This window comes from Somniosus microcephalus, unplaced genomic scaffold, assembly GCF_052327205.1.
Source record: "Somniosus microcephalus isolate GS21.2 unplaced genomic scaffold, FLI_Smic_1.0 unresolved_chr3, whole genome shotgun sequence".
NCBI lineage: Eukaryota > Metazoa > Chordata > Chondrichthyes > Squaliformes > Somniosidae > Somniosus > Somniosus microcephalus.
In genome coordinates, this window is record NW_028225181.1 from 63,060,041 (window position 1) to 63,086,127 (window position 26,087).

Genomic DNA, 26,087 nt, shown 5'->3' on the forward strand with positions numbered 1-26,087 from the left:
TAAAATAGCGGAGCACTTGACAAATGGGGAAAGGATCGGACAGAGTCAACATGGATTTACAAAGGGTAAATCGTGTTTGACTAATCTGCTGGAATTTTTTGAGGAAGTAACTGGTAAAATAGATGGGGGAGAGCCAGTGGATGTGGTGTACCTTGACTTCCAGAAAGCCTTCGATAAGGTTCCACACAAAAGATTATCATGCAAAATTAAGGCTCATGGGATTGGGGGCAAAGTATTAACGTGGATAGAGAACTGGCTGGCGGATAGAAAACAGAGAGTTGGAATAAACGGCTCGTTTTCGGAGTGGCAGGCAGTGACCAGCGGGGTGCCGCAAGGATCTGTCCTGGGACCCCAGCTGTTCACAATATATATAAATGATCTGGATCAGGGAATTGGATGCAATATTTCCAAATTCGCTGACGACACTAAACTAGGAGGAGGGGTGGGCTCTGATGAGGATGTCAGGAGGCTACAGTGCGATTTGGACAGGTTGGGGGAATGGGCGGATACGTGGCAGATGCACTATAATGTGGATAAATGCGAGGTTATCCACTTTGGGGGTAAAAACAGGAGGGTAGATTATTATCTAAATGGCAATAGATTGGGAGATGGGGAAGTGCAGCTGGACCTGGGTGTTCTTGTGCACCAGTCACTGAAGGAGAGCATGCAGGTGCAACAGGCGATTAAGAAGGCAAATGGTATGTTGGCCTTCATATCAAGGGGGTTCGAGTATAGGAATAGGGATACCTTACTACAGCTGTACAAGGTGCTGGTGAGACCGCATCTGGAGTATTGTGTACAGTTTTGGTCGCCCCATCTGCGGAAGGATGTTCTTGCCATGGAAAGAGTGCAACGGCGATTCACCAGGCTGATACCTGGAATGGCGGGAATGACCTACGAAGAGAGATTAAATAGTTTGGGCTTGTACTCACTGGAGTTTAGAAGATTGAGAGGGGATCTCATCGAAACATATAAAATTATGGCAGGCCTGGACAGGCTGAATTCAGAGAGAATGTTTCCAATGGCCGGGGAGCACAGAACCAGGGGCCACAGTCTAAAAATAGCGGGCAAATCATTTAAAACAGAGATGAGGAAGAATTTCTTCACTCAGAGTGGTGAGCCTGTGGAATTCCCTGCCACAGAGGGCTGTGAAGGCTAATTCAATAAATATTTTCAAGAGAGAATTGGATATATTTCTGAAGGCTAAGGGGATTAAGGGTTACGGAGAAAAGGCGGGGACGGGGTACTGAACTGGTAAGATCAGCTATGATCTCAGACGAAGATCAGCCATGATCTCATTGAATGGCGGAGCAGGCTCGAAGGGCCGAATGGCCTACTCCTGTTCCTATCTCTATGTTTCTATGTTTCTATGTATCACTCTATGATGCTATTCTACACAGACACACACACACATACAGTCAGACAGACACACAGACACAGATACTCACTAAAATACAGACAACACACACACATTTTATCTGCATGAACTTTTATTATTAATTTCAAAGACTTTAAGAAAAAGGTGGGAGTGGTGGGCAGAGGGCTCTTAAAGGGACAGGGACTCTCCTTTTCAATGTGATTTTCATTAAAGGGACCGGGACCCTCCTTGCCTGTAGAGGATCAATTTTAAAAGGACAGCGTCTCGAAATCGGGTGCTGTCTGCGTGTGCACCACCTCCTCCCAATTTCTTGCCAAGCACTCCCTGCGGGCACCACTCCACTCCAGGAGTGGCTCCTAGAATCATACAGCACAGAAGGAGGCCATTCAGCCCATTGTGCCTGTGTCAGCTCTTTGAAAGAGCTATAAATATAATAGTCACTGATAAATCCAGGAGGGAATTCAGGAGAAACTGTTTTACCCAGAGAATGGTGAGAATGTGGAACTTGCTACCACAGGGAGTAGTTGAGGTGAACAGCATAGATGGATTTATGGGGAAGCCACATGAGGGAGAAAGGAGTGGGAGGAGATGTTGATCGGGTTAATTGAAGTAGAGTGGGTGTGGAGCATAAACACTGGCATGGACCAGTTGGGCCGAATGGCCTGTTTCTGTGCTGTACATTCTATGTAACACCATGAACAGTCAATCAAAGGGAATCATCAGCACAACAGTCTTAAAGATTAAACAGCAGTACAAGAATTTATAAAACATTCATCCATTCCACATTCATGTCACCCCAGCTGTCTACAGGGCCCTGCGCAACAGAACAGTGTGAACTCGCTGGTGTCTCTTCAGGTCCTTCGGCCATTTAAAGCTCTTACCACAGTCAGAACATTTACATGGTCTCTCATCAGTGTGAGCTCACTGGTGTGTCAGCAGGTGGGATGACCGAGTGAATCCCTTTCCACACACGGAGCAGGTGAACGGGCTCTCCCCGGTGTGAACTCGCTGGTGTCTGTTCAGATTCCCAGAGCTTTTAAAGCTCTTCCCACAATCAGAACATGTAAATGGTCTCTCCCCAGTGTGATATCGCTGGTGTCTCACCAGGCTTGATGACTGAGTGAATCCCTTCCCCCACACAGTGCAGGTGAACATTCTCTCCCCAGTGTGAACTTGCTGGTGTGTCAGTAGGTGGGATGACTGAGTGAATCCCTTCCCATGCAAAGAGCAGGTGAACGGTCTCTTTTCTGCTCTCTCCAGCTGGTGTCGCTTCAGCTCCTGGGACCTTTTAAAGCTTTCCCCACAGTTGGAATGTTTCACCGGCCTCTCCCCAGTGTGAACTCGCTGGTGTGCCAGCAGATTCGAGGGCCGAGTGAATCCCGTCCCACACACTGAGCAGGTGAACAGAATCTCTCCTGCTCGCTCCAGCTGGTGTCTCTTCAGATCCTGGGACCTTTTAAAACTCTTCCCACAGTCAGAACATTTAATGTGAACACGCTGGTGTCTCAGGAGGGTGGCAGAATGAGAAAATCGCTTCAAAAACATGGAGCGGGTCAATGGTCTCTCATTGGTGTGGAAAAGCTGATGTCTCAGCAGCACGGCGGGTGCAATTAATCCCATCCCACACACACAGCGGGTTAAAGGTCTCTCTCTAGTGTGATCTTGCTGGTATGCCATCGAAGCGGATGACTGAGTGAATCCCTTCCCACACACGGGGCCGGTGAATGTTCTCTCCCCAGTGTGTAGACGCTGGTGTCGCTTCAAGTACTTGTAGATTTTGAAGCTCTTCCCACACCCAGAACATTTAAAAGGTCTCTCATCAGTGTGAACTCTCTGGTGTATCAGCAGATTGGAGGAGCAATTGAATCAGATCCTGATGAATCGAGCAACTATGTCTGATCTTGAAGTGATGTTTGGTCTGAGCTTCCAGTCTGTAAATGCTCCACTTCTAAAACCCTGTAAAAGGAGTTTAGAAAGGGGTAAGAGGGAGAATGTTGTCTCATGTCCCCCTTTCCCAGCCCAGGGGCAGTGAAGCTGATTTTCAGGCCCCAGCTGCTGCACAGGTTACATACGAATTAGGAGCAGGAGTCGGCCTCTTGACTCCTCGAGCCTGCTCCACCATTCAATAAGATCATGGCTGATCTGATTACTCCACATTCCCGGCCTATCCCCAATGACCTTTCGCCTACTATTCAAAAAAGGTGTTAGAGAGAAAACGGGGAATTATAGCCTGACATCAGTAGTGGGGAAAATGCTACAGTCCATTATAAAAGATGTAATAGCAGAGCACTTGGAAAACAGTGACAGGATCGGACAAAGTCAACATGGATTTACAAAAGGTAAATCGTGCTTGTCTAATCAACTGGAATTTTTTGAGGATGTAACTGGTAGAATAGATAAGGGAGAACCAATGGATGTGGTGTATTTGGACTTTCAGAAGGCTTTCGATAAGGTTCCGCATAAGAGATTAGCGTGTAAAGTTAAAGCACATGGGATTGGTGGCAAGGTACTGACTTGGATAGAGAACTGGTTGGCAGACAGGAAGCAAAGAGTTGGAATAAATGGGTCTTTTTCCGAGTGGCAGGCAGTGACTAGTGGGGTACCGCAGGAATCGAGCTATTCACAATATATATTAATGATCTAGACAAGGGGACTAGATGTAATATCTCCAAGTTTGCAGATGACACAAAGCTGGGTGGGCATGTGTGCTGTGAGGAGGATGCCAAGAAATTCCAGTACGATGTGGACAGGTTGGGTGATTGGGCAGATGCATGGCAAATGCAGTATAATGTGGATAAATGTGAGGTTGTCCACTTTGGTGGCAAAAACAGGAAGGCAGATTATTATCTGAATGGCAATACATTGGGAGATGGGGAAGTGCAACGAGACCTGGGTGCCCTTGTGCACCAATTGCTGAAGGTAAGCATGCAGGTGCAGCAGGCAGTTTAGAAGGCAAATGGTACGTTGGCCTTCGTAGCGAGAGGGTTCGAGAACAAGGATGTCTTGCTGCAGTTGTACATAGCCTTGGTGAGACCACACCTTGAGTATTGTGTGCAGTTTTGGTCACCTTATCTGAGGAAGGATGTTCTTGCCATGGAGGGAGTGCAGCGAAGATTCACCAGACTGATATCTGAGATGGCAGGAATGATGTATGAGGAGAGATTGGGTCGACTGGGCTTATACTCGCTGGAGTTTAGAAGAATGAGAGGGGATCTCATTGAAACTTATAAAATTCTAACAGGACTAGACAGACTAGATGTAAGGAGGATGTTCCCGATGTCAGGGGAGTCCAGAACCAGGGATCACAGTCTAAGGATAAGGGGTAAGCTATTTAGGACAGAGATGAGGAGGAATTTCTTCACCCAGAGCGTGGTGAACCTGTGGAATTCACTACCACAGAAGGCAGTGGAGGCCAATTCATTAAATATATTCAAGAAGGAGTTAGATATATTTCTTGAGGCTAAAGGGATCAACGGATATGGGGAGAAGGCAGGGACAGGGTACTGAATTTGAATTGTTGCACTTCCCCTTCTCCCAATCTATTGCCGTTCAGATAATAATCTGCCTTCCTGTTTTTGCCACCTAAGTGGATAACCTCGCATTTATCCACATTATACTGCATCTGCCATGCTTCTGCCAATCATCCAACCTGTCCAACTCATAGAAACATAGAAAAATAGAAGATAGGAGGAGGAGCAGGCCATTCGGCCCCTCGAGCCTGCTCCGCCATTCAGTGAGATCATGACTGATCAAACAAATTCAGTACCCTGTCCCTGCCTTCTCCCCATGTCCCTTGATCCCTTTTGCCTTAAGAAATATATCCAACTCCTTCTTGAATATATTTAACGAACTGTCCTCCACCGCCCTCTGTGGCAGAGAATTCCACAGGTTCACCACTCTCTGGGTGAAGAAATTCCTCCTCATTTCAGTCCTAAATGGCTTACCCCTTATCCTTAGACTATGACCCCTGGTTCTGGACTCCCCAGCCATCGGAAACATCCTTCCTGCATCTAGTCTGTCCAGGCCTGACAGAATTTTATAGCTTTCGATGAGATCCCCTCTCAATCTTCTAAACTCCAGTGTGTATAAGCCCAATCGACACAATCTCTCCTCATACGTCATTCCTGCCATCCCAGGTATCAGCCTGGTGAATCTTCGCTGCACTCCCTGCATGGCAAGAACGTCCTTCCTCAGATAAGGTGACCAAAACTGCACACAATACTCAAGGTGCGGGCTCACCAAGGCCCTGTACAACTGCAGCAAGACATCCTTGTTCCTGTACTCGAACCCTCTCGCTATGAAGGCCAACATACCATTTGCCTTCTTAACCGCCTGCTGCACCTGCATGCTTACCTTCAGCGACTGGTGCACAAGGACACCCAGGTCTCTTTGCACTTCCCCTTCTCCCAATCTATTGCCTTTGAAATAATAGTCTGCCTTCCTGTTTTTTCCACCAAAGTGGATGACCTCACATTTATCCACATCATAGTGCATTTGCCATGTTTCTGCCCAATCACCCAACCTGTCCAAATCGTACTGGAGTTTCACGACATCCTCCTCACAGCATACCCTCCCACCCAGCTTTGTGTCATCTGCAAATTTGGAGATATTACATCCAATTCCCTCGTCCAGATCATTAATATATATTGTGAACAGCTGGGGTCCTTGGACCGATCCTTGCGGTACCCCACTAGTCACTGCCTGCCACTCAGAAAACGACCCGTTTATTCCAACTCTTTGCTTCCTGTCTGCCAGCCAGTTCTCTATCCAAGTCAATACCCTGCCCCAATCCCATGTGCCTTAATTTTGCACACTAATCTCTTATGCGGGACCTTACTGGAGTTTCTCAGCATCCTCCTCACAGCACACTCGCCCACCCAGCTTTGTGTTGTCTGCAAACTTGGAGATATTACATCTAGTTCCCATGAATGTAGTTAGGAAGAGACTGGACAAGGGGAGAAAAAATAGAGTTGAGATAGGAAGAGATAAGTTCCGCGGGGCAAAAACAGGCTGAATCGATGGGTCTACTAGGGCAGCCCTGTTTGTGGATCTTGGGAAGGAGGTAGAAGCGGGCTGTGCAGGGTTGGGGGTCTATGAGGTTGACAGCCATGGAGGGAAGATCTCCAGAGGAGACGAGGTCAGTGACAGTCCTGGAAACAATGGCTTGATGTGGTAGTGGGGTCATGGTCCAGGGGGAGCTGGAGGAGGTGTCAGAGAGTTGGTGATCAGCCTCCGCACAGTAGAGGTTGGTTCGCCAAACAACAACAGCACCACCCTTGTCAGCAGGTTTAATGACAATGTTAGGGTTGGATCAGAGCAAACGGGATCCTGCAAGCTCAGAGGGAGGTAGGTTGGAGTGAGTGAGGGGACCAGAGAAATTGAGACACAATGTGGACACTCTGGTGTGTCAGCGGGTGGGATACACCATGGAATCCCTTTCCACACACTTAGGTTGACTCTAATGATCGAGTCTGTTCCAACTGACAACAGCTTAAGTCTCCTGAATTGATTACTGAATTTATTAGTGACTATTATATTTATGGCCCCTTAAATATGATGAGATTCTGTTAAGCTGACTAGTATGTTGTTCTACTTTGTTTTTTTCTGATGAATGAAACATTACTGAGCCCCTGTACCCATGTTATGGGATGTAGTGCCAGACAAGTAAAGACACAATGTCTGGGTGTGAATCTAATAATAACCTCACGGACCGTATAGGTGTGATAACCAGACGGGCTTGTGGTTATAGTCTGGTCACAGATGGACTAAATTCCTTGAATTAGCAGGAGTTCAGGAGGCGTTCAACAGACGGGTCCAAACAATCCCATTTCCTGAGCAGTAACCAAGCTTGTGTATAAGAACAGGCCAGTTAAGCCGTTGTCAGTTGGAACAGACTCGAGAAGATCGCGCGTGAATCCACTGCACTTCTATTCTCCAGATTGAGGGAATTATCACTTGATCTGTGTTATGCAGCGCTCTTAATAAAGCCTGGAGAGACAATTTGTGTTCCTGTGACCTTGACTGTCTCGTATCTGAAACCCTGGGACTCCCGATCATTAGAGTCAACCTCAGTGTGTGGAAAGGGATTCCCTGGTGTATCCCACCCGCTGACACACCAGAGTGTCCACATTGTGACTGTGGTGGGTCGATTCCACTCATTTCCTGTAAACCTGTTTTTTAAAATCTGAGCCAGTGTGTTGTGAGCCAAAGAGCCTTGTGTCCAATGAGGGGAATAAAGGCCCACAGCCTCCCCTGGCCCCGGGCCCTGAACAAGGGACTGGAGAAACTCGCTGTCCTGTGGATCAGACAATCAGCCGGCGCTAGTCCTGCCCCTCGGGCTCCCTGATTGGTTGGCGGACCTGCCGCCGGCTCGCTCCCCCAGCCCCACCCCACTCGCTCCCTATTGGTCAGAAGCTCCCGTCAAACAGGCCGCTGGCCCGGGTCACGTGTCCCTCACCGGCTTTACAGAGAAAGCTCTGCACGGTCGCTGGGCGGAGTTGCAGGTCGGTGGGAGCGGGGTCAAGAGATTAATAATCTGCGGGTAGGCCGCACTGCAGGGTTTATAAAGTTGGAAAATGGTCTCAGGCCTGAATGAGATCCAGCGGCTGAATGTGTTCCACCGGACGGCAGCGGTGAGGCTTTTTCTCGGTGATAGGCCTGGCTTAGGCGCTGCCATCTTGGTGGAGGTAAGACAGACCGGTTCCTGCTGCAACAAGGTGCATGCGCAGCCATCTTTCTACAGGTACAAAGAGTGGGCGGGGCTTCAGGGTCCCAGTGACCAGGAGAGACAATCATTGACTCATTGATTTTATTCTCACTCTGCACACAGCGGGTGGAGAACTGAACCCAACCAGAGTAGAGAGAGGGGGAAAACTGGGAGTGGAGGAAAGAAATGTTGGAGATGGTGCGATGGGTTTGGATTTCAGCACAGGGAGGAGGGAGAGTGTGTGGGATGGGGATTTACAGCTTTGGGGTTAAAATGTGTTATTTTGGTCATATTTCTAGATTTGCCATTTTCTGCCCACAGGGCAATCACAGTGCACTGACCAACACCTCAGCTTGTCAGAATAGGGCAGGTGGAACGGAGCCAGAGGCAGCTCTGGGACTTCATCTTCTGAGCATTGGGTTGGGAAAGAAGAATTCCATTGTTTATTGGGCCCTGGCGAGCACTGCCCTCCCTCCCACAATTTAAATATTTTGATGCATCTGTCTATTTATATACTAGGAATGTTTTAATTGCTTTCATAGCAAAAATGCATTTATTATTAAACATTCACAGAAGCAACTGTGGTAACAATTGAATAAAACTCAGAGAGTTGTCGGGATCTGGAACGCTCGACCTGAAAAGGTCATGAGCTGATTCCATCAATGATGTTAAAAGGGAGTTGGGCGGGTACTTGAGGATGAGGATCTTACAGGGTTACGGACAACAAGCAGGGATGTGGGACTAAGCACGAGTGCTCTTTCTAAGAGACAGCACAGGCACGATGGGCCGAATGGCCTCCTTCGTGCTGTACTTTTCAATGATTCTATGAAAGCTAACAGAACCAAACAAAGAAATGATCTTCCTTGGTTATTGATCATTTCACTAAATTTCAACAGAGTTCTCTATACACCAACAACTTTTTAAAAAATTCATTGATGGGATGTGGGCATCGCTGGCTGGCTAGGCCTGCATTTAGTGCCCATCCCTAATTGCCCTTGAGAAGATGGTGGTGAGCCGCCTTCTTGAACCGCTGCAGTCCATATGGTGTAGGTACACCCACAATGCTGTTAGGAAGGGAGTTCCAGGATTTTGGCCCAGCGACAGTGAAGGAACGGCGATACTGGTCCAAGTCAGGATGGTGTGTGGCTTGGAGGGGAACTTGTAGGTGGTGATGTTCCCATGCGTCTGCTGCCCTTTTCCTTCTAAGTGGTAGAGGTCGCGGGTTTGGAAGGTGCTGTGAAGAAGCTTTGGCGAGTTGCTGCAGTGCATCTTGTAGATGGTACACACTGCAGCCACAGTGTGCCGGTGGTGGAGGGAGTGAATGTTGAAGGTGGATGGAGTGCCAATCAAGTGGGCTGCTTTATCCTGAATGGTGTCGAGCTTCTTGAGTGTTGTTGGAGCTGCACTCATCCAGGTAAGTGGAGAGTATTCCGTCACACTCCTGACTTGTGCCTTGTAGATGGTGGAAAGGCTTTGGGGAGTCAGGAGGTGAGACACTCGCCGCAGAATTCCCAGCCTCTGGCCTGCTCTTGTAGCCACAGTATTTATATGGCTGGTCCAGTTCAGTTTCTGATCAATGGTAACCCCCAGGATGTTGATAGTGGGGGATTCAGCGATGGTAATGCCATTGAATGTCATGGGGAGATGGTTAGAGTCTTGCTTGTTGGAGATGGTCATTGCCTGGCACTTGTGTGGTGCGAATGTTACTTGCCACTTGTCAGCCCAAGTCTGAATGTTTTCCAGGTCTTGCTGCATATGGACACGGACTGCGTCAGTATCTGACGAGTCTCGAATGGTGCTGAACAGTGTGCAATCATCAGTGAACATCCCCACGTCTGACCTTATGATGGAGGGAAGGTCATTGATGAAACAGCTGAAGATGGTTGGGCCTAGGACACTGCCCTGAGGAACTCCTGCAGTGATGTCATGTGATTGAGATGAATGACCTCCAACAACCACAGCCAACTTCCTTTGTGCTAGGTATGATTCCAACCAATGGAGAGTTTTCCCCTTGATTCCCATTGACTTCAGTTTTGCTAGGGCTCCTTGATGCCACACTCGATCAAATGCTGTCTTGATGTCAAAGGCAGTCACTCTCACCTCACCTCCTGAGTTCAGCTCTTTTGTCCATGTTTGGACCAAGGCTGTAATGTGGTCAGGAGCTGAGTGGCCCTGGCAGAACCCAAACTGGGCATCAGTTAGCAGGTTATTGCTGAGTAAGTGCCGCTTGATGGCACTGTCGACGACACCTTTATATAGAGCTTTTAAAACATCTCAAGGCACTTTACATTAGGGTAAATAGACAACAATCGACACACATATTTTGTTTGTGGTCCAGTGCACTGACACAAAGTTCCTTCACAACTGTAACAATTTTATTGCGGTTGCTGTGAAGGCTGTGCTCGCTCTGCTCGTACACCTGGTCTCCAAAGGAGGCAAAAACAGGACTAATGCTGCCGAGCTCAGCTCTTTTTGATCAGAAAATATCAACTGTTTCGCCTCGCCAGTAAATGCACAAAAGAGGCAGCAGTGCTGATTGGCTGCCCAGGAAAGTCCTATTTAGATTAAACTCCTTCACCCAGAGGGTGCTGAGAATGTGAAACTTGCTGCCACAGGGAGTAGGTGAGGCGAAGAGCATGGATGTATTTAAGGGGAAGCTGGATAAACACATGGGAGAAAGGAATAGAAGGAGATGCTGATAGGGTGAGATGAAGAGAGATGGGAGGAGGCTCGTGTGGAGCATAAACACCACATGGACCAGTTGGGCCGATTGGCCTGTTTCTGTGCTGTACAATCTGTGTAATTCTATGTAATAAGAGAGGAGAGAATGTTCCATAGAAACTAGAATTATCTGTTCCGTGTTTTAATCCTGAACTTACAGTGATGTCTTTTGTAAACTGCTTTTACAGGGAATATCATCGGCCTTTGAATGTGGAAGGAGAAATGTTTGCCTGTTCTGTCTGTGGGAAAAGATTTCAAAGATCGGTGTAACTGGAAAAGCACCGAGACACACACACCCGAGTGAGAGTGTTCCAGTGCACTGACTGTGGAAAGAGCTTTAACCAGTTACACAGTCTGATAAAACATCGCACCGTTCACAGCGGGGAGAAACCGTACACATGTTGTGTGTGTGGATGAGGCTTCAACCGATTGTCCAACCTGGAGAGACACAAGGACACCCACACCACGGAGAAACTGTGGGAATGTGGGGACTGTGGGAATGGATTTAGCTCCCCGTCCCGGCTGGAAACTCATCGATGCAGTCACACCGGGGAGAGGCTGTTCACCTGCTCCAAGTGTGGGAAGGGATTTAGTCAGTCATCCCACCTTCTGACACACCAGGGACTTCACACTGAGGAGAGACCATTCAGTTGCTCTCACTGTGGGAAGAGGTTCAAGCAGTCACCTCAGCTCATTGAGCACCAGTGCATTCACACTGGGCAGAGACCATTCACCTGCCCTGTATGTAAGAAGGGATTCACTAATACATCCACCCTACTGATACACCAGCACATTCACACTGCAGAGAGGCCATTCACCTGCCCCGTGTGTGAGAAGGGATTCACTAATTCCTCTGACCTTCTGAGATTCCAGCGCATTCACACTGGGGAGAGGCCATTCACCTGCTCCGTGTGTGGGAAGAGATTCAATCAGTCATCCAACCTGCTGACACACCAGCGAGTTCACACCGGGGAGAGGGCGTTCACCTGCTCCGTGTGTCGGAAGAGATTCACTCAGTCATCCAACCTGCTGACACACCAGCGAGTTCACACCGGAGAGAGGCCATTCACCTGCTCAGTGTGTGAGAAGGGATTCAATCAGTCATCCAACCTGCTGAGACACCAGCAAGTTCACAAGTGACTGCAGAGGTTCGATTCTGCTGTTATTGCTGCTGTTAATCACATCCAGGACTGAACCATGTTCATTCTGACAGTTGGGGTTTGTTTCTGCTGATGTTAATAACCCCTATAACTGGGCTGGGTTTTAATATTCTGGATATATAGCTGATTGAGTTGTCGGGGCTGCAGTGTCCCTTTAAGTACTGCTGTCTGATCTTTCCCCTTAATTTCTGATGAGCGTTCCTGAAATATTTTACAATAAAATTAGGAACTTTTACTTCAATCGTATATTAATCTTTGCTATAAAATCTACAATTCATTGTCTGAAAGATTCCATTGATTATCATCTCCAATTAGAAAGTGCTGATTAATCCTCGCTGACAACTCTTACTGACTTGCACATTACACACAGTGGCACCTCCATTATCCACCAGAAAGAAGGGGAATGGGAATTGGTGGAGAATCGAGAGTCCCCAAATGTTGCCCCTCCCGTCTGGTACAGCAATCCCCTCGGCACGGGAATAGAGACAAGTCCAGTTATAGTGACGGGATGAGTTAAAGGTATTTACTCAGACGGGCGGAAGGTGGGAAGTGGTGTTCCACGGGGATTGGTGCTGGGACCACTGTTGTTCACCATTTACATGAATGATTTGCACTTGGGAATCAGAAGTACAATTTCAAAATTTGCTGATGACACTAAATTGGGGGGTGTAGTTAATACTGAGGAAGACTGCGATAGCATCCTTGTAGAATTATTCAGTTGTGTTCAGTAAATAGCACCATCTTTTAATTTGCTTTGACTGATCACATCACTATATAGTTATGTGAAAAACAGAAATCATTAACAGCTCCCAATTTCAGAATTGTTAGATTGAAACTCAACTTCTTCCAAGTACAATCTAACATTTCAAAAATTGTAATGGATGTCGGTGAGATATTAGGACTGTTGTCTAACACAATCCAAACACAGTGACACACAGACAGATGGGCAGGTGTAGCTTCACAGCGAATCCTTTCAAGCCTCACTAAAAAGTGGCAGACTGGCAATCCATTGTTCACTAATGGAGTTGTGATCTTTATAAATTAAGAAATGGAAATGTGTCAAAGAGTTGATTAACAGAGTGAGGCATCATCTTCCTTTGATTTCTATTTCTGACACCAGGCAACAGAAAAAGGTCATTACAACACGACATAAACAGACTGTTCAGGTGTGAGACATCAGACTTCAGAACAACACGTCTGCCAGCTCTGGCCACAAACCCCAGTACAGTCAACCTTTCAGCAGCTGCAGTTCTGATTAAATAATTAGTAGTTTAACATGTCTAGTAGAACTTTTGTATCAAAATAGAAGAAATGTATTTGTGACACAAACACAATTAATAATTCAATCACAATGTGATTGTGAGGATCGATTATCGCCTCTTGATACCTTCCGTGTCCACCAGTCGAGGAAGGTATCACCTGAACCAGTGGACACCGCCTGCTCCCTCTCCAGGGCCACCCGGGCAGGGACAAGACCATGGGAGAGAGGCAGGCAGCCAGAGTGACCCCATCCTGGGCCTACAAATTGCTGTTTTCGCCAGGCCCAAGAGCAGGTCCAGGAGATTTTCCTCCCACTTACCCACCCCCCTCCGCACCGGGCGGCCAAAGATTAGGAGCGTGGGGCTAAAGTGTAACCAAGAGTTGAGGAGCAGCCCCTTCAGGTAACTACACAGGGGCTGCAACCTCTCACACTGAATATATACACGGCCCGTGGACTCCTCTAGGCCGCAAAAAACACATCTGGGCTTGGAGTCCGGAAAGGAGCTTAAACTGTTGCACACGACAGCTCCCTGCAACAGTCTCCACCCCAGATCCCCAATGGTGCTGGGAAGGACTCCCGCATAGAGAGCCCTCCATTGGGGACCCTCGCCTCCGTCAGACAGCAAGATGACCCGCCAGTTTGAACGAGATTGGACAATAAACAAAATTAATCAATAAATGACACAGAAACCTAAGTCCCCGGATCCTCAGCCCTGGTGTGAAGTACGCTGGCCACCAATTTTCCGTTACTAACTCGCACCTCAGGCCCCGCCCATTCTGGTTTAATTACTAAATGTTTTCTAACTCGGGTTCAGGCCTGTCATTCTGAGGGAAACAGGGCCTCATTTATTGGTGTGTCCCACCCGAGCGGCTGTTAATGGCTTTAATAAACTGGCAGCAAGGTTTTTTTTTAAAGGTGGAAAGAGGTGAAAAACGCCACTAGCGATGCCTCAAAACTCACGGACAGAGAAATCCACTTCATCAGCGCCCCTGCCACAGGACTCAATATCCACCCCCTCCACCACTGGTGCACTGTGTCTGCAGTATGTACGGTCTACAAGATGACCATGGTCAGGCCGTGTGGAGTCAAGGGCCAGGCAGCAGAATGGATGGAAAGATCGCAACAAACTTCCCTTAACTCCAACCCTCTGATTTCTGTTTTGTAGCCATCTTTCCATCCATTCTGCTGCCTGGCCCTTCCCTCCACACGGCCTGAACTGGGTCATCTTGTCGATCTTACATACTGTTATGGATAGCAAGCTGGTCACAAAACAGAAAACAGAGAGTAGGGGTTAAGAGTAGCTACTCAGACTGGCAAAAGGTGGGAAGTGGTGTTCCACAGGGATCGGCACTGGGATCACTATTGTTCACCATTTACATAAATGATTTGGACTTGTGAATCAGAAGAACAATTTCAAAGTTTGTCGATAACACCAAATTGGGAGGTAGAGTTAATACTGAGGAAGACAAAATGCAAGAAGACATTAATAAATTTCAGAATGGGCGTGCAATTGGCAAATGAATTTCACTGTAGATCAGTGTGAGGTGGTGTGTTAATGAATTTCACTGTAGATCAGTGTGAGGTGGTGTGTTAATGAATTTCACTAGATCAGTGTGAGGTGGTGTGTTTTGGTGGGAAGAATAAGGAGGCCACTCACTACTTGGACAAGGGGTGAAATTGGGTTGCTTTGTGCCTCCCGCGATATTCAGCGGGAGGTTAGCGGCAGAGGTAGTCGGTAGCTCCCCGCGGCACTGCACCGCCGGCAATGACGTCATCGCCACGCGCAGCACCCCGGCTGCAACCTTGGGTTGCGACCCCTGACCTACCGCCGGACGATATGACCGACAGGGTCAGGGGTCGTTTCTGCAGCCGCGGCAATGCCACTTAAAGGGCAGGTGTCGGGCGGTAACTTTTTATTTTGGCCGACTGCCAGCACCTGCCCCCTTCCCCTTTCTTCTTCGGGGTGTCGGCCGCGATCGCACAGCCCGGCGCTCCTCTTCACCCGACACCCCACTCCCCGGTGGTGCAGCAGGGCCCCGGTGTGCGCAGTGCTAGGCCCCTCCCCTTTAATCAGGGAGGGAGGTCTGCTATGACGCGGTGCTTTGTGCCGACGGGCATGGCGCTGTGACACGAAGCGCCGTGAAATTCACTGGTAGCGCCTCAAGAGGGAGGGGAGCGCTTCCAGTAGCACCCTGCCTCCTGCCTGGGGCGCTACCGCTGAATTTAATGCGCAGGGGCGCTAACTTTTTCGGGGGGCTAAAATTAGCCCCGGTGATGTTAGCGACCCAAAGGGGGCACCACCGAATTTCCCCCTAAGAGTCTAAATGGGCTGGAGGAGCAGAGGGATCCTGGGACACAGATACACAAATCACTAAATGTAGCAACACAGGTTAATAAGGCCATTAAAAAAAAGCACTGGGGTACATTCCTAAAGGAGCCTTCTGTTCCGTGTCTAGGAGCTCTGAACCATGGCGGAGAGCAGTTGGGACACATTTCTCACACGCTTCGATTAACCCGCACGGCAACTTTGCTGTCAGTGAAGAGAGACAAGAAAGACCGAAGTGCCGTTTGCCCCTCTCAGTGTGGCCCTGAAGGACTGTGTCCAGGCTGGAGTTCTGTTCCCGCCGTACGATCCTCCCCCAGATTGTCCTTTCTGAGCTCCAGCCAGGTGATGCTAAACACTCAGGTGGGAAAGACAAAAATCTACAACAATGTGTTTAAAACAAAGTTGATTTATTTGACATCTATCCAGAATATTAAACTCCAGCCCAGTTCCTGGAGTTAATATCAGCAGAAACAATCCCCACCTGGTCAGAATGAACATGGTTCAGTCCTGGATGTGATTAACAGCAGCAACAACAACAGAATCCACCCCCTGCAGTCACTTGTGAACTCGCTGGTGTGTCAGGAGGTGGGATGAGCTAGTGAATCCCTTCCTACACATGGAGCAGGTGAATGGCCTCTCCCCGGTGTGAACGCGCTGATGTGTCAGCAGGTTGGACGAGCGAGTAAATCCCTTCCCACACTGAGTGCAGGTGAACGGCCTCTCCCCGGTGTGAATGCGCTTGTGTCTCGATAGGCCAAAGGGTTGGCTGAAGCCTCGTCCACACACAGAACACGTGTACGGTTTCTCCCCGCTGTGAACGGTGCTTTTTGCTTCCATGTTCAGAGGCCGATGATATTCAGATCCGATGAGTCGAGTGACGGTCAGATCTTGACGTGATGTTTGGTTTGAGTTTCCTGTCTGCAAATCCTCCCCTTCCAGTGCCCTGTAAAATTAATTTAAAACAGGGAGCTTGAGAGACAACCCACAAGAAAACAAAGGCAGGTTGTGAAATTGAGCTCAGTGAATCTGGTCATTTGTGGGGCCGGCACTAGAAAAAAGTGACCATGAAAGCTGCCGGATTGTCATAAAAACCCAACTGGTTCATTAATGTCCTTCAGGGAAGGGAATCCGCCACCTGGTCTGGGCCTACACAAGACTCTGGCCTCTACGAGAGGAGAGAGAGAGAGGGAGGTGGGTGTGGGAGGGGGAGTGGGCGAAGGAAAGGAACTTTATACATCTGCAACTCGACCAGGACTTTGATAGAACATCCCAAACCCGCGACCTCCACCACCTAGAAGGACAAGGGCAGCTGTTGTATGGGAGCACCATCACCTCCAATTTTCCCTCCAATTCACACACCATCCTGACTCAGATATATTCATCGTTGCTGGGTCATAATCCTGGAACTCCTTACCGAACAGCATTGTGGGAATACCTTCACCACATGGACTGCAGTAGTTCAAGAAGGCGACTCACCACCCCCTTCTCAACAGGAAACTGGGGATTGGCAATACAGGAAACTTTCGTTTAAACGGAGGTTAAATATCCGGAATGCTCTATCCACCGGCAAAATTCAGGAGTCGGTTCAGATAAATTTTTTTACTTTTAGCTGCTTTTTTTCTCCATTTGTGGCTCTGCAAGCGTCTTGCTGACGCTGTTGCTTAGCTACAGAGACGCTTGCAAGCTGCGCTGACTATTGTGAAGCTGTTGCTAAGCAACAGGGTTTGTTGCTTCAGACGGAGCGCAGAAGCTCCGTATCTTTTAACTATAGCGCTCGTTTCTCCGGCAGTGTTGATCGACCGGCACCAGCTCAGTGCCGGATACCAGAAAGTTTCCTGTACTTGCTGCTCTTGCTAGCTACACCCACATCCCAAGAATGAATTAAAACAAATCTGTAGATGTAAACTGGATTAAAAGCCTGTACAGAAATACTTGTTCCTAAAACAATACTCTTTTACATTGCACGGACACTGTCTGTGTAACAACCTAATCGCCCCTAGAATCCACCTCCCTTGACAGTCTCACATTGGAAATTGTTGGGTCCTCCTGGGCTCAGAAGTACTGGGGGTTAAACCCAGCAGCTTCTCCTCCATCTCAAACTGAAACATAGAAACATAGAAGATAGGAGGAGTAGGCTATTCGGCCCCTCGAGTCTGCTCCACCATTCAATGCGATCATGGCTGATCATCCAAATTCAGTCCCCGGTCCCTGCTTTCTCCCCATACCCCTTGATCCCTTTAACTTTAAGAAATATATCCAACTCCTTCTTGAATCTATTTAATGTATTGGCCTCTACTGCCTTCTGTGGTAGAGAATTCCACAGGTTCACCACACTCTGGGTGAAGAAATTCCTCCTCATTTCTGTCCTAAATGGCTTACCCCGTAACCTTAGACTGTGACCCCTGGTTCTGGACTCCCCGACCATCAGGAACATCCTTCCTGCATCTAGTCTGTCCAGTCCTGTCAGAATTTTATAAGTTTCAATGAGATCCCCTCTCATTCTTCTAAACTCCAGCGAGTACAAACCCAATCGTCCCAATCTCTCCTCATACATCATTCCTGCCATCCCAGGTATCAGCCTGGTGAATCTTCATTGAACTCCTTCCATGGCAAGAACATCCTTCCTCAGATAAGGCGACCAAAACTGCACACCATACTCAAGATGTGGTCTCACCAAGGCCCTGTACAACTGCAGCAAGGCATCCTTGTTCCTGTACTCAAACCCTCTCGCTACGAAGGCCAACATACCATTTGCCTTCTTAACCACCTGCTGTACCTGCATGCTTATCTTCAGCGACTGGTGCACAAGGACACCCAGGTCTTGTTGCACTTCCCCTTCTCCCAATCTATTGCCATTCAGATAATAATCTGCCTTCCTGTTTTTGCCACCAAAATGGATTACCTCACATTTATCCATGTTATATTGCATCTGCCATGCTTCTGCCCAATCACACAACCTGTCCAAATCATCCTGTAGTTTCTCGGCATCCTCCTCACAGCACACACGCCCACCCAGCTTTGTGTCGTCTGCAAATTTGGAGACATTACATCTAGTTCCCTTGTCTAGATCATTAATATATATTGTGAATAGCTGGGGTCCAAGGACCGATCCCTGCGGTACCCCACTAGTCACTGCCTGCCATTCGGAAAAAGACCCGTTTATTCCAACTCTTTGCTTTCTGTCTGCCAACCAGTTCTCTATCCAAGCCAATACCTTGCCCCCAATCCCAGGTGCCTTAACTTTACACACTAATCTCTTATGCGGGACCTTATCGAAAGCCTTCTGAAAGTCCAAATACACAACATCCACTGGTTCTCCCTTATCTATTTTACTAGTTACATCCTCAACAATGAAGCAACAAAAAGACCTACACAGGCGGCCAGGGACCTACCTTCCGTCAGCCTGCAATAAAACTCTTCCCCACAGCCGCTGACTAATGGCGGCCGCAGCACCCACAATTCACCACGCCCCAGAAACCACTCTATCCAACGTGGTTATTTACCCGCTGAGAGTGCGTATGCTCCCCGGGGCCGCGGGCCATTCTGGGAGCCTGGCTCCTGTTCTTTTTCCTGAGTCGGACTCAGTGGAACCGGCTGAAGAAACCGGGAAGCGGCGGCTCGGATGGGGGAGGTGCTGCACCCTGGGATTCCTGGTGCCGGAGCCCTGGCCGCACGTCCGCCGGGCCCGGCCGCTCTGATTCTGATTGAGTTTTTGATGAGGTAACAGAAATGGTTAATGAGGGCAATGTGGTTAATGTGGTGTACATGGATTTCCAAAAGGCGTTCGACAAAGAGCCACATAATAGGCTTGCCAGCAAAGTTGAAGGCCATGGAATAAAAGGGACAGTGGCAGCATGGATACGGAATTGGCAAAGTGACAAAAAACAGAGAGCAGTGGTGAACAGTTGTTTTTCGGACAGGAGGAAGGTACACAGTGGTGTTCCCCAGGGGTCGGTACTAGGACCACTGCTTTACTTGATATATATTAATGACTTAGACTTGGGTGTACAGTGCACAATTTCAAAATATGCAGATAACACAAAACTTGGAAGTATAGGGAACAGTGAGGAGGATAGTGATAGACTTCAAGAGGACATAGACAGGCTGGTGGAATGGGCGGACACATGGGAGATGAAATTTAACGCAGAAAAGTGCAAACTGATATATTTTGGTAGGAAGAACGAGGAGAGGCAATATAAACTAAAGGGTATAAGTCTAAAATGTGTGCATGAACAGAGAGACCTGGGGGTATGTGTGCACAAATCGTTGAAGGTGGCAGGGCAGGTTGAGAAAGCAGTTAAAAATGCATACGGGATCCTGGGCTTAATAAATAGAGGCATAGAGTCCAAAAGCAAGGAGGTTATGATGAACCTTTATAAAACACTGGTTCGGCCTCAACTGGAGTATTGTGTCCAATTCTGGGCACCGCACTTTATGAAGGATGTGAAGGCCTCAGAGGGGGTGCAGAAAAGATTTACAAGAATGGTTCCAGGGATGAGGGACTTCAGTTACGTGGATAGACTGGAGAAGCTGGGGTTGTTCTCCTTAGAGCAGAGAAGATTGAGAGGAGATTTGATAGAGGTGTTCAAAATCACGAGGGGTCAGGACAGAGTAGAGAGAGAGAAACTGTTCCCATTGGCGGAAGGGTTGAGAACCAGAGGACACAGATTTAAGCTGATTGGCAGAAGAACCAAAGGCGACATAAGGAAAAACTTTTTTACGCAGCGAGTGGTTAGGATCTGGAATGCACTGCCTGAAAGGGTGGTGGAGGCAGATTCCATCACAAGCTTTCAAAAGGGAATTGGATAAATGCCTGAAGTAAAGACATTTGCAGGGTTACGGGGAAAGGGCGGGGAGTGGGACTAGCTGAAGTGGTCTTGCAGAGAGCTGGCACGGACTCGACAGGCTGAATGGCCTCCTTCTGTGCTGTAACCATTCTATGATTCTATAAAATATTAGAAAGTTTGTTCCACAGAAGCACAGGGTTTATCTGCTTTTATTGATGAATTTAAAAAGTCTCTTTTAAAACCTGAGCCAGTGTGTTGTGGGCCAAAGAGCCTTGTGTCCAATGAGGGGAATAAAGGCCCACAGCCTCCCCTGGCCCCGGGCCAGGGACTGGAAAAACTCGCTGCCCTGCGGATCAGACAATCAGCCGGCGCTAGTCCCGCCCCTCGGGCTCCCCAATTGGTTGGAGGACCCGCCCCCGGCTCGCTCCTCCAGCCCCGCCCCGCTCGCTCCCTATTGGTCGGAAGCTCCCGTCAATCAGGCCGCGAGCCCAAGTCATGTGTCCCCGAGGAGATCACGTGCGCCGTCCAACTGCCACCGCTCGTTCCGGGGCCTTGCCGACTCAGGTTTTTCTATTTCTCTTTATTCTCTCCCGATCCACCCCACCCCGCGCAATTCTCCACCCAATCGGAGCGGAGAAAACTCACTTTGCGTCACCGATCGCGACTCTGGAACCGACACCAAGGCCTTTCCCCGGAATGGCCCGCGCCGACTCCGTCCGGCAGGATCCGAGTGCGCAGGCGCAGCTCCGTGTGGGTGAGGGGGGTTGGTGTCCTCTGGGCATGCGTGGTTGTTGCCCTTCGTGACCGGGAGGGGTCGCTGTGCCGGACTCGGCCCAAACCGCCGCCCCGTGTGCGCATGCGTGGATGCTCGGCTGTCAATCAGCCAGAAGAGGGCGCTGGTGAGACCAATGACGTAAGAAAGACTTGCATTTCTATAGCGCCTTTCACCACCACTGGACGTCCCAAAGCGCTTTACAGCCAATGAAGTAGAGTCACTGTTGTAATGTAGGAAACGCAGCAGCCAATTAGCGCACAGCAAGCTCCCACAAACAGCAATCTGATAATGACCAGATAATCTATGTTTTTTGTTATGTTGATTGAGGGATAAACACATTGGCTAGGACACCAGGTGTAACTCCCCTGCTCTTATTCAAATAGTGCCATAGGAACATTGACGTCCACCTGAGAGAGCAGATGGGGCCTCGGTTTAACGTCTCCTCCAAAAAACAGCACCTCCGACAGTGCCGCACTCCCTCAGCACTGCACTGGAGTGTCAGCCTGGATTTTTTGCGCTCAAGTCTCTGGAGTGGGACTTGAACCCACAACTTTCTGACTCAGAGGCGAGAGTGCTACCCACTGAGCCACTGGCTGACACTAAAGAACAAGCAGTTCTGACGAAAGGTCATCGACCTGAAACGTTAACTCTGTTTCTCTCTCCACAGATGCTGCCTGACCTGCTGAGTATTTCCAGCATTTTCTGTTTTTGTTAAAGAAACGAGGGAGTGATTGCTGACAGGAAGAATGTTGGGTCGTCCTGCGCATGCGCACCTCCCTGACGGTTGAGGCGAAACACTGACTCGCCCCCACCTGAGCCGCTCACATGTACCAGATGTTGTGGCTTCGTAAGCGCGCCCGATGTTCCAACCACGGGGTTTTGTGCGCTGAGCATGCGCATTGCGGACCGATCGGGACGGGTGATTGTAGAGCAGGAGGGAGAGCGTGGGGGCCATGAGCACATGCGCGGGACTCAGAGTCAACAGAGCGCTTTCTGCAGCGCCGGGGGCTTGTGGGTATTACAGCCGCCATTACTGCTGATCCTTTCAACCAACCTGTGCAGCAGCTGGGGCCTGAAAATCAGCTTCACTGCCCCTAGGTTCGGAAAGGGGAAAATTAAACAACGGTTTGCCTCTGATCCTTTTCTGAACTCGATTTACAGGGTTATAGAAGTGGAGCAGTTACAGGCGGGAAGCTCAGACGAAACATCACGTCAAAATCTGACAGAGTCGCTCGATTCATCAGGACATGAATATCATCGGCCTTTGCACATGGAAGGAGAAAGCAGCGATGACAAACCGCACGTGTTCAGTGTGTAGACACGGATTCAGCCAATCGCCTGACCTGGTGAGACACGTGCACCGTCACACCGGGGAGAAACCGGGTAAAGGTGGGGACGGTGGGAAGGGAGTCAGTTCCCCGTCTGCATTGGAAGTTCAACGGCGCAGTTACACCAGGGACAGTCCATTCACCTGCTCCGTGTGTGGAAAGGGATTTTGTTTGTTCTTCCCACCTGCAAACACACCAGCGAGTTCACACTGGGGAGAGACCATTTCAATGTCCTGACTGTGGGAAGAGCTTTAAAAGCCCCGGGGAACTGAAGCGACACCAGCTTGTTCACACTGATGAGAGACCGTTTACATGTTCTGACTGTGGGAAGAGCTTTAAAAGCCCCGGGGATCTGAAGGGACACCAGTGCCTCCACACTGTGGAGAGGCCATTCACCTGCTCCGTGTGTGGGAAGGGATTCTTGCAGTCCTCCACCCTGCTGACACATCAGCTTGTTCACACTGATGAAAGGCCATTTAAATGTTCTCACTGTGGGAAGAGCTTTAAAATCCCCCAGGAGCTCAAGCAACACCAGTGAGTTCACACTGGGGAGAGGCCGTTCACCTGCTTCGTGTGTGGGAAGGGATTCACTCAGTTATCCACCCTGCAGACACACCAGCGAGTTCACACTGATGAGACCCTTTAAATGTTCTGACTTGTGGGAAAAGCTAAAAAAGCCCTGGGGAGCTGAAGAGACACCGGCTCCTACACGCTGGGGAGAGGCCGTTCACCTGATCCGTGTGTAGGAAGGGATTCGCTCGGTCCTCCAACCTGGTGGCCCATCAGCGAGTTCACACTCGAGAGAACCCCTTTAAATGTTCTGGCTGTGGGAAAAGCTTTAAAAGCTCCAGGGAGCTGAAGAGACATCGGCTCCTATACACTGGTGAGAGACCGTTCACCTGCTCTGTGTGGGGGAACGGATTCACTCAGTCATCCACCCTCCTCACACCAGCTTGTTCACACTGACGAGAGACCCTTTAAATGTTCTGACTTGTGGGAAGAGCAATAAAAGCTTAAGAACCTTAAGAGACACCAGCGTGTTCACACTGATCATAGAATCTAACAGCACAGGAGGAGGTGATTCGGCCCATCGAGTCTGTGCCGGCTCTTTGAAAGAGCTTTCCAATTTAGTCCCACACCCCAGCTTTATCCCCAGAACTCTGCAAACTAGTCCTCTTCAAGGACATGTCCAATTACTGTTTGAAAGTTCCTGTGGAACCTGATTCCAGCATCCTTTCAGATGGTGCGTTCCAGATCTTAACAACCCTCTGTGTGAAAACAATTCTCCTCATTTCCCTCTAGTTCTTTTAGCAACTATTTTAAATCTGTGACCTTTGGTTACCGACCCACTTGCCAGAGTGAACAGTTTCTCCCTACTTGCTCGATCAAAACCCCTCATCATTTTGAACACCTCTATTAGGTCTCCTCTTAACCTTCTCTGCTCTAAGGGGAACAATCCCAGCTTCTCCAATCTCTCCACATAACTGAAGTCCCTCATCCCTGGTACCATCCTGGTCAACCTCCTCTGCACCCTCTCCAAGGCCTTGACATCCTTCCTAAAGTGTGGTGCCCAGAACTGTACACAAGACTCCAGCTGAGGCCAAAACCCTGCAGCTGTACAACACCCTGGTTAGACCACACCTGGAGCACTGTGAGCAGTTCTGGGCACCACACCTTAGGAAGGATATATTGGCCTTGGAGGGAGTGCAGCGTAGGTTTACCAGAACGATACCCGGACTTCAAGGGTTAAGTTACGAGGAGAGATTACATAAATTAGGGTTGTATTCCCTGGAATTTAGAAGGTTAAGGTGTGATCTGATCGAAGTTTTCAGGATATTAAGGGGAACAGATAGGGTAGATAGAGAGGAACTATTTCCGCTGGTTGGGGATTCTAGGACTGGGGGGCCATAGTCTAAAAATTAGAGCCAGACCTTTCAGGAGTGAAATTAGGAAACACTTCTACACACAAAGGGTGGTAGAAGTTTGGAACTCTCTTCTGCAAACGGCAATTGATGCGAGATCAATTGTTAATTTTCAATCTGAGATTGATAGGTTTTTGTTACCCAAAGGTATTAAGGGATATGGGCCAAAGGCGGGTGTATGGAGTTAGGTCACAGATCAGCCATGATCACATTGAATGGCGGAACAGGCTCGAGGGGCTGAATGGCCTCCTCCTGTCCTGATACAAAGATGGGTGGGAAAGCAAGTTGTGCAGGGGACTCAAAGAGCCTGCAAAGGGATATAGACAGGCTAAGTGAGTGGGCAAACATTTGGCAGATGGTGTATAATGTGGGAAAGTGTGAGGTTATACACTTTGGAAAAATAAAAAAACAAATTATTATTTAAATGGAGATTACAAAATGCTACAGTTCAGCAGCACCTGGGGGTCCTTGTGTATGAAACACAAAAAGTTACCATGCAGGTACAGCAAGTAATCAAAAAGGCAAATGGGATGTTGGCCTTTATTTCAAGGGGGTTGTAGTATAAAAGCAGGGAAGTCCCGCTACAACTGTACAGGGTATTGGTGAGACCACACCTGGAGTACTGCGTACAGTTTTGGTCTCCTTATTTAAGGAAGGATATACTTGCCTTGGAGGCAGTTCAGAGACGATTCACGAGGTTGATTCCAGAGATGAAGGGGTTAACTTATGAAGAAAGGTTGAGCAGGCTGGGCCTATACTCATTGGAATTTAGAAGAATGAGAGGTGATCTTATTGAAACATATAAGATACTGAGGGGGCTCGACAAGGTAGATGCAGAGAGGATGTTTCCCCTCATGGGGGAATCTAGAACGCAGGGGCACAGATTTAGATGAAAGGGTCGCCCTTTTAGAACGGAGATGAGGAGGAATTTCTTCTCTCAGAGGGTCGTAAATCTGTGGAATTCTCTGCCGCAGAGAGCTGTGCAGGCTGGGTCATTAAATACATTTAAGGTGGAGATAGACACATTTTTGCAAGATAAGGGAGTGAAGGGTTATGGGGAGCGAGCAGGGAAATGGCTTTGAGCCCAAGATCAGCCATGATCTTACTGAATGGTGGAACAGGCTCGAGGGGCTGAATGGCCTCCTCCTGTCCTATGTTTCTCACTAGTGATTTGTAAAGGTTTAGTATAACTTCCTTGTTTTTGTATTCAATGGCCCTATTTACAAAGCCAAGTATCCCATACGTTTTCTGAAACCTCACCAACTTGCCGTGGCACTTTCAAAGATTTGTGAATATGGACCCCCAGGTCCCTCTGCTCTTGCACCCCCTCAAAATAGTCCCATTTAGATTATACAGCCTCTCCCTGTTGTTTCTCCCAAAGTGCGTCACTTCACACTTGTCCTCATTTAATTTCACCTGCCTTGTGTCTGCTCATTTCACAGTCTGTCTCTGTCCTCCTGAAGTCTGCTACTACTATGCTCACTATTTACTACGTTGCCAAGTTTTGTATCATCTGCAAACTTTGAAATTATACACCTGTACCCAAGTCCAGGTCAGTTATATATAACAAGAAAAGCAATGGTCCTAATCCTGACCCCTGGGGGAACCCACTGCATACTTCCCTCCAGTCAGAATAACATCCCTCAGCACTGCTCACTGTCTCCTATCCCTCAGCCAATTATATACACAAATTACCATCAGCCCTTTAATTCCCTGTGCTTCT

The 26,087-nt window shown here is 48.6% G+C and overlaps 2 protein-coding genes across 2 annotated transcripts in view; both read right to left on the minus strand.

Annotated features, from left to right (window-relative positions):
• Window positions 1-2,168: 2,168 nt before the first annotated feature.
• LOC147091629 (uncharacterized) lies at window positions 2,169-14,451 on the minus strand. The gene is made up of 3 exons (XM_085976619.1): window positions 14,438-14,451; window positions 7,836-7,929; window positions 2,169-3,211 (listed from the first exon to the last, which is right to left on the minus strand). The coding sequence occupies exons 1-3, from the start codon at window positions 14,449-14,451 to the stop codon at window positions 2,300-2,302; spliced, it is 1,020 nt and encodes a 339-aa protein (XP_085832745.1). The 3' UTR covers window positions 2,169-2,299.
• A 1,554-nt stretch (window positions 14,452-16,005) lies between these two features.
• LOC147091630 (uncharacterized) overlaps window positions 16,006-26,087 on the minus strand; it is a 262,438-nt gene continuing 252,356 nt past the window's right edge. The window contains exon 4 of the mRNA XM_085976850.1: window positions 16,006-16,375. Coding sequence (XP_085832976.1) covers window positions 16,108-16,375 — 268 coding nt within the window. The 3' untranslated portion in view covers window positions 16,006-16,107. The remainder of the gene's footprint in view (window positions 16,376-26,087) is intronic.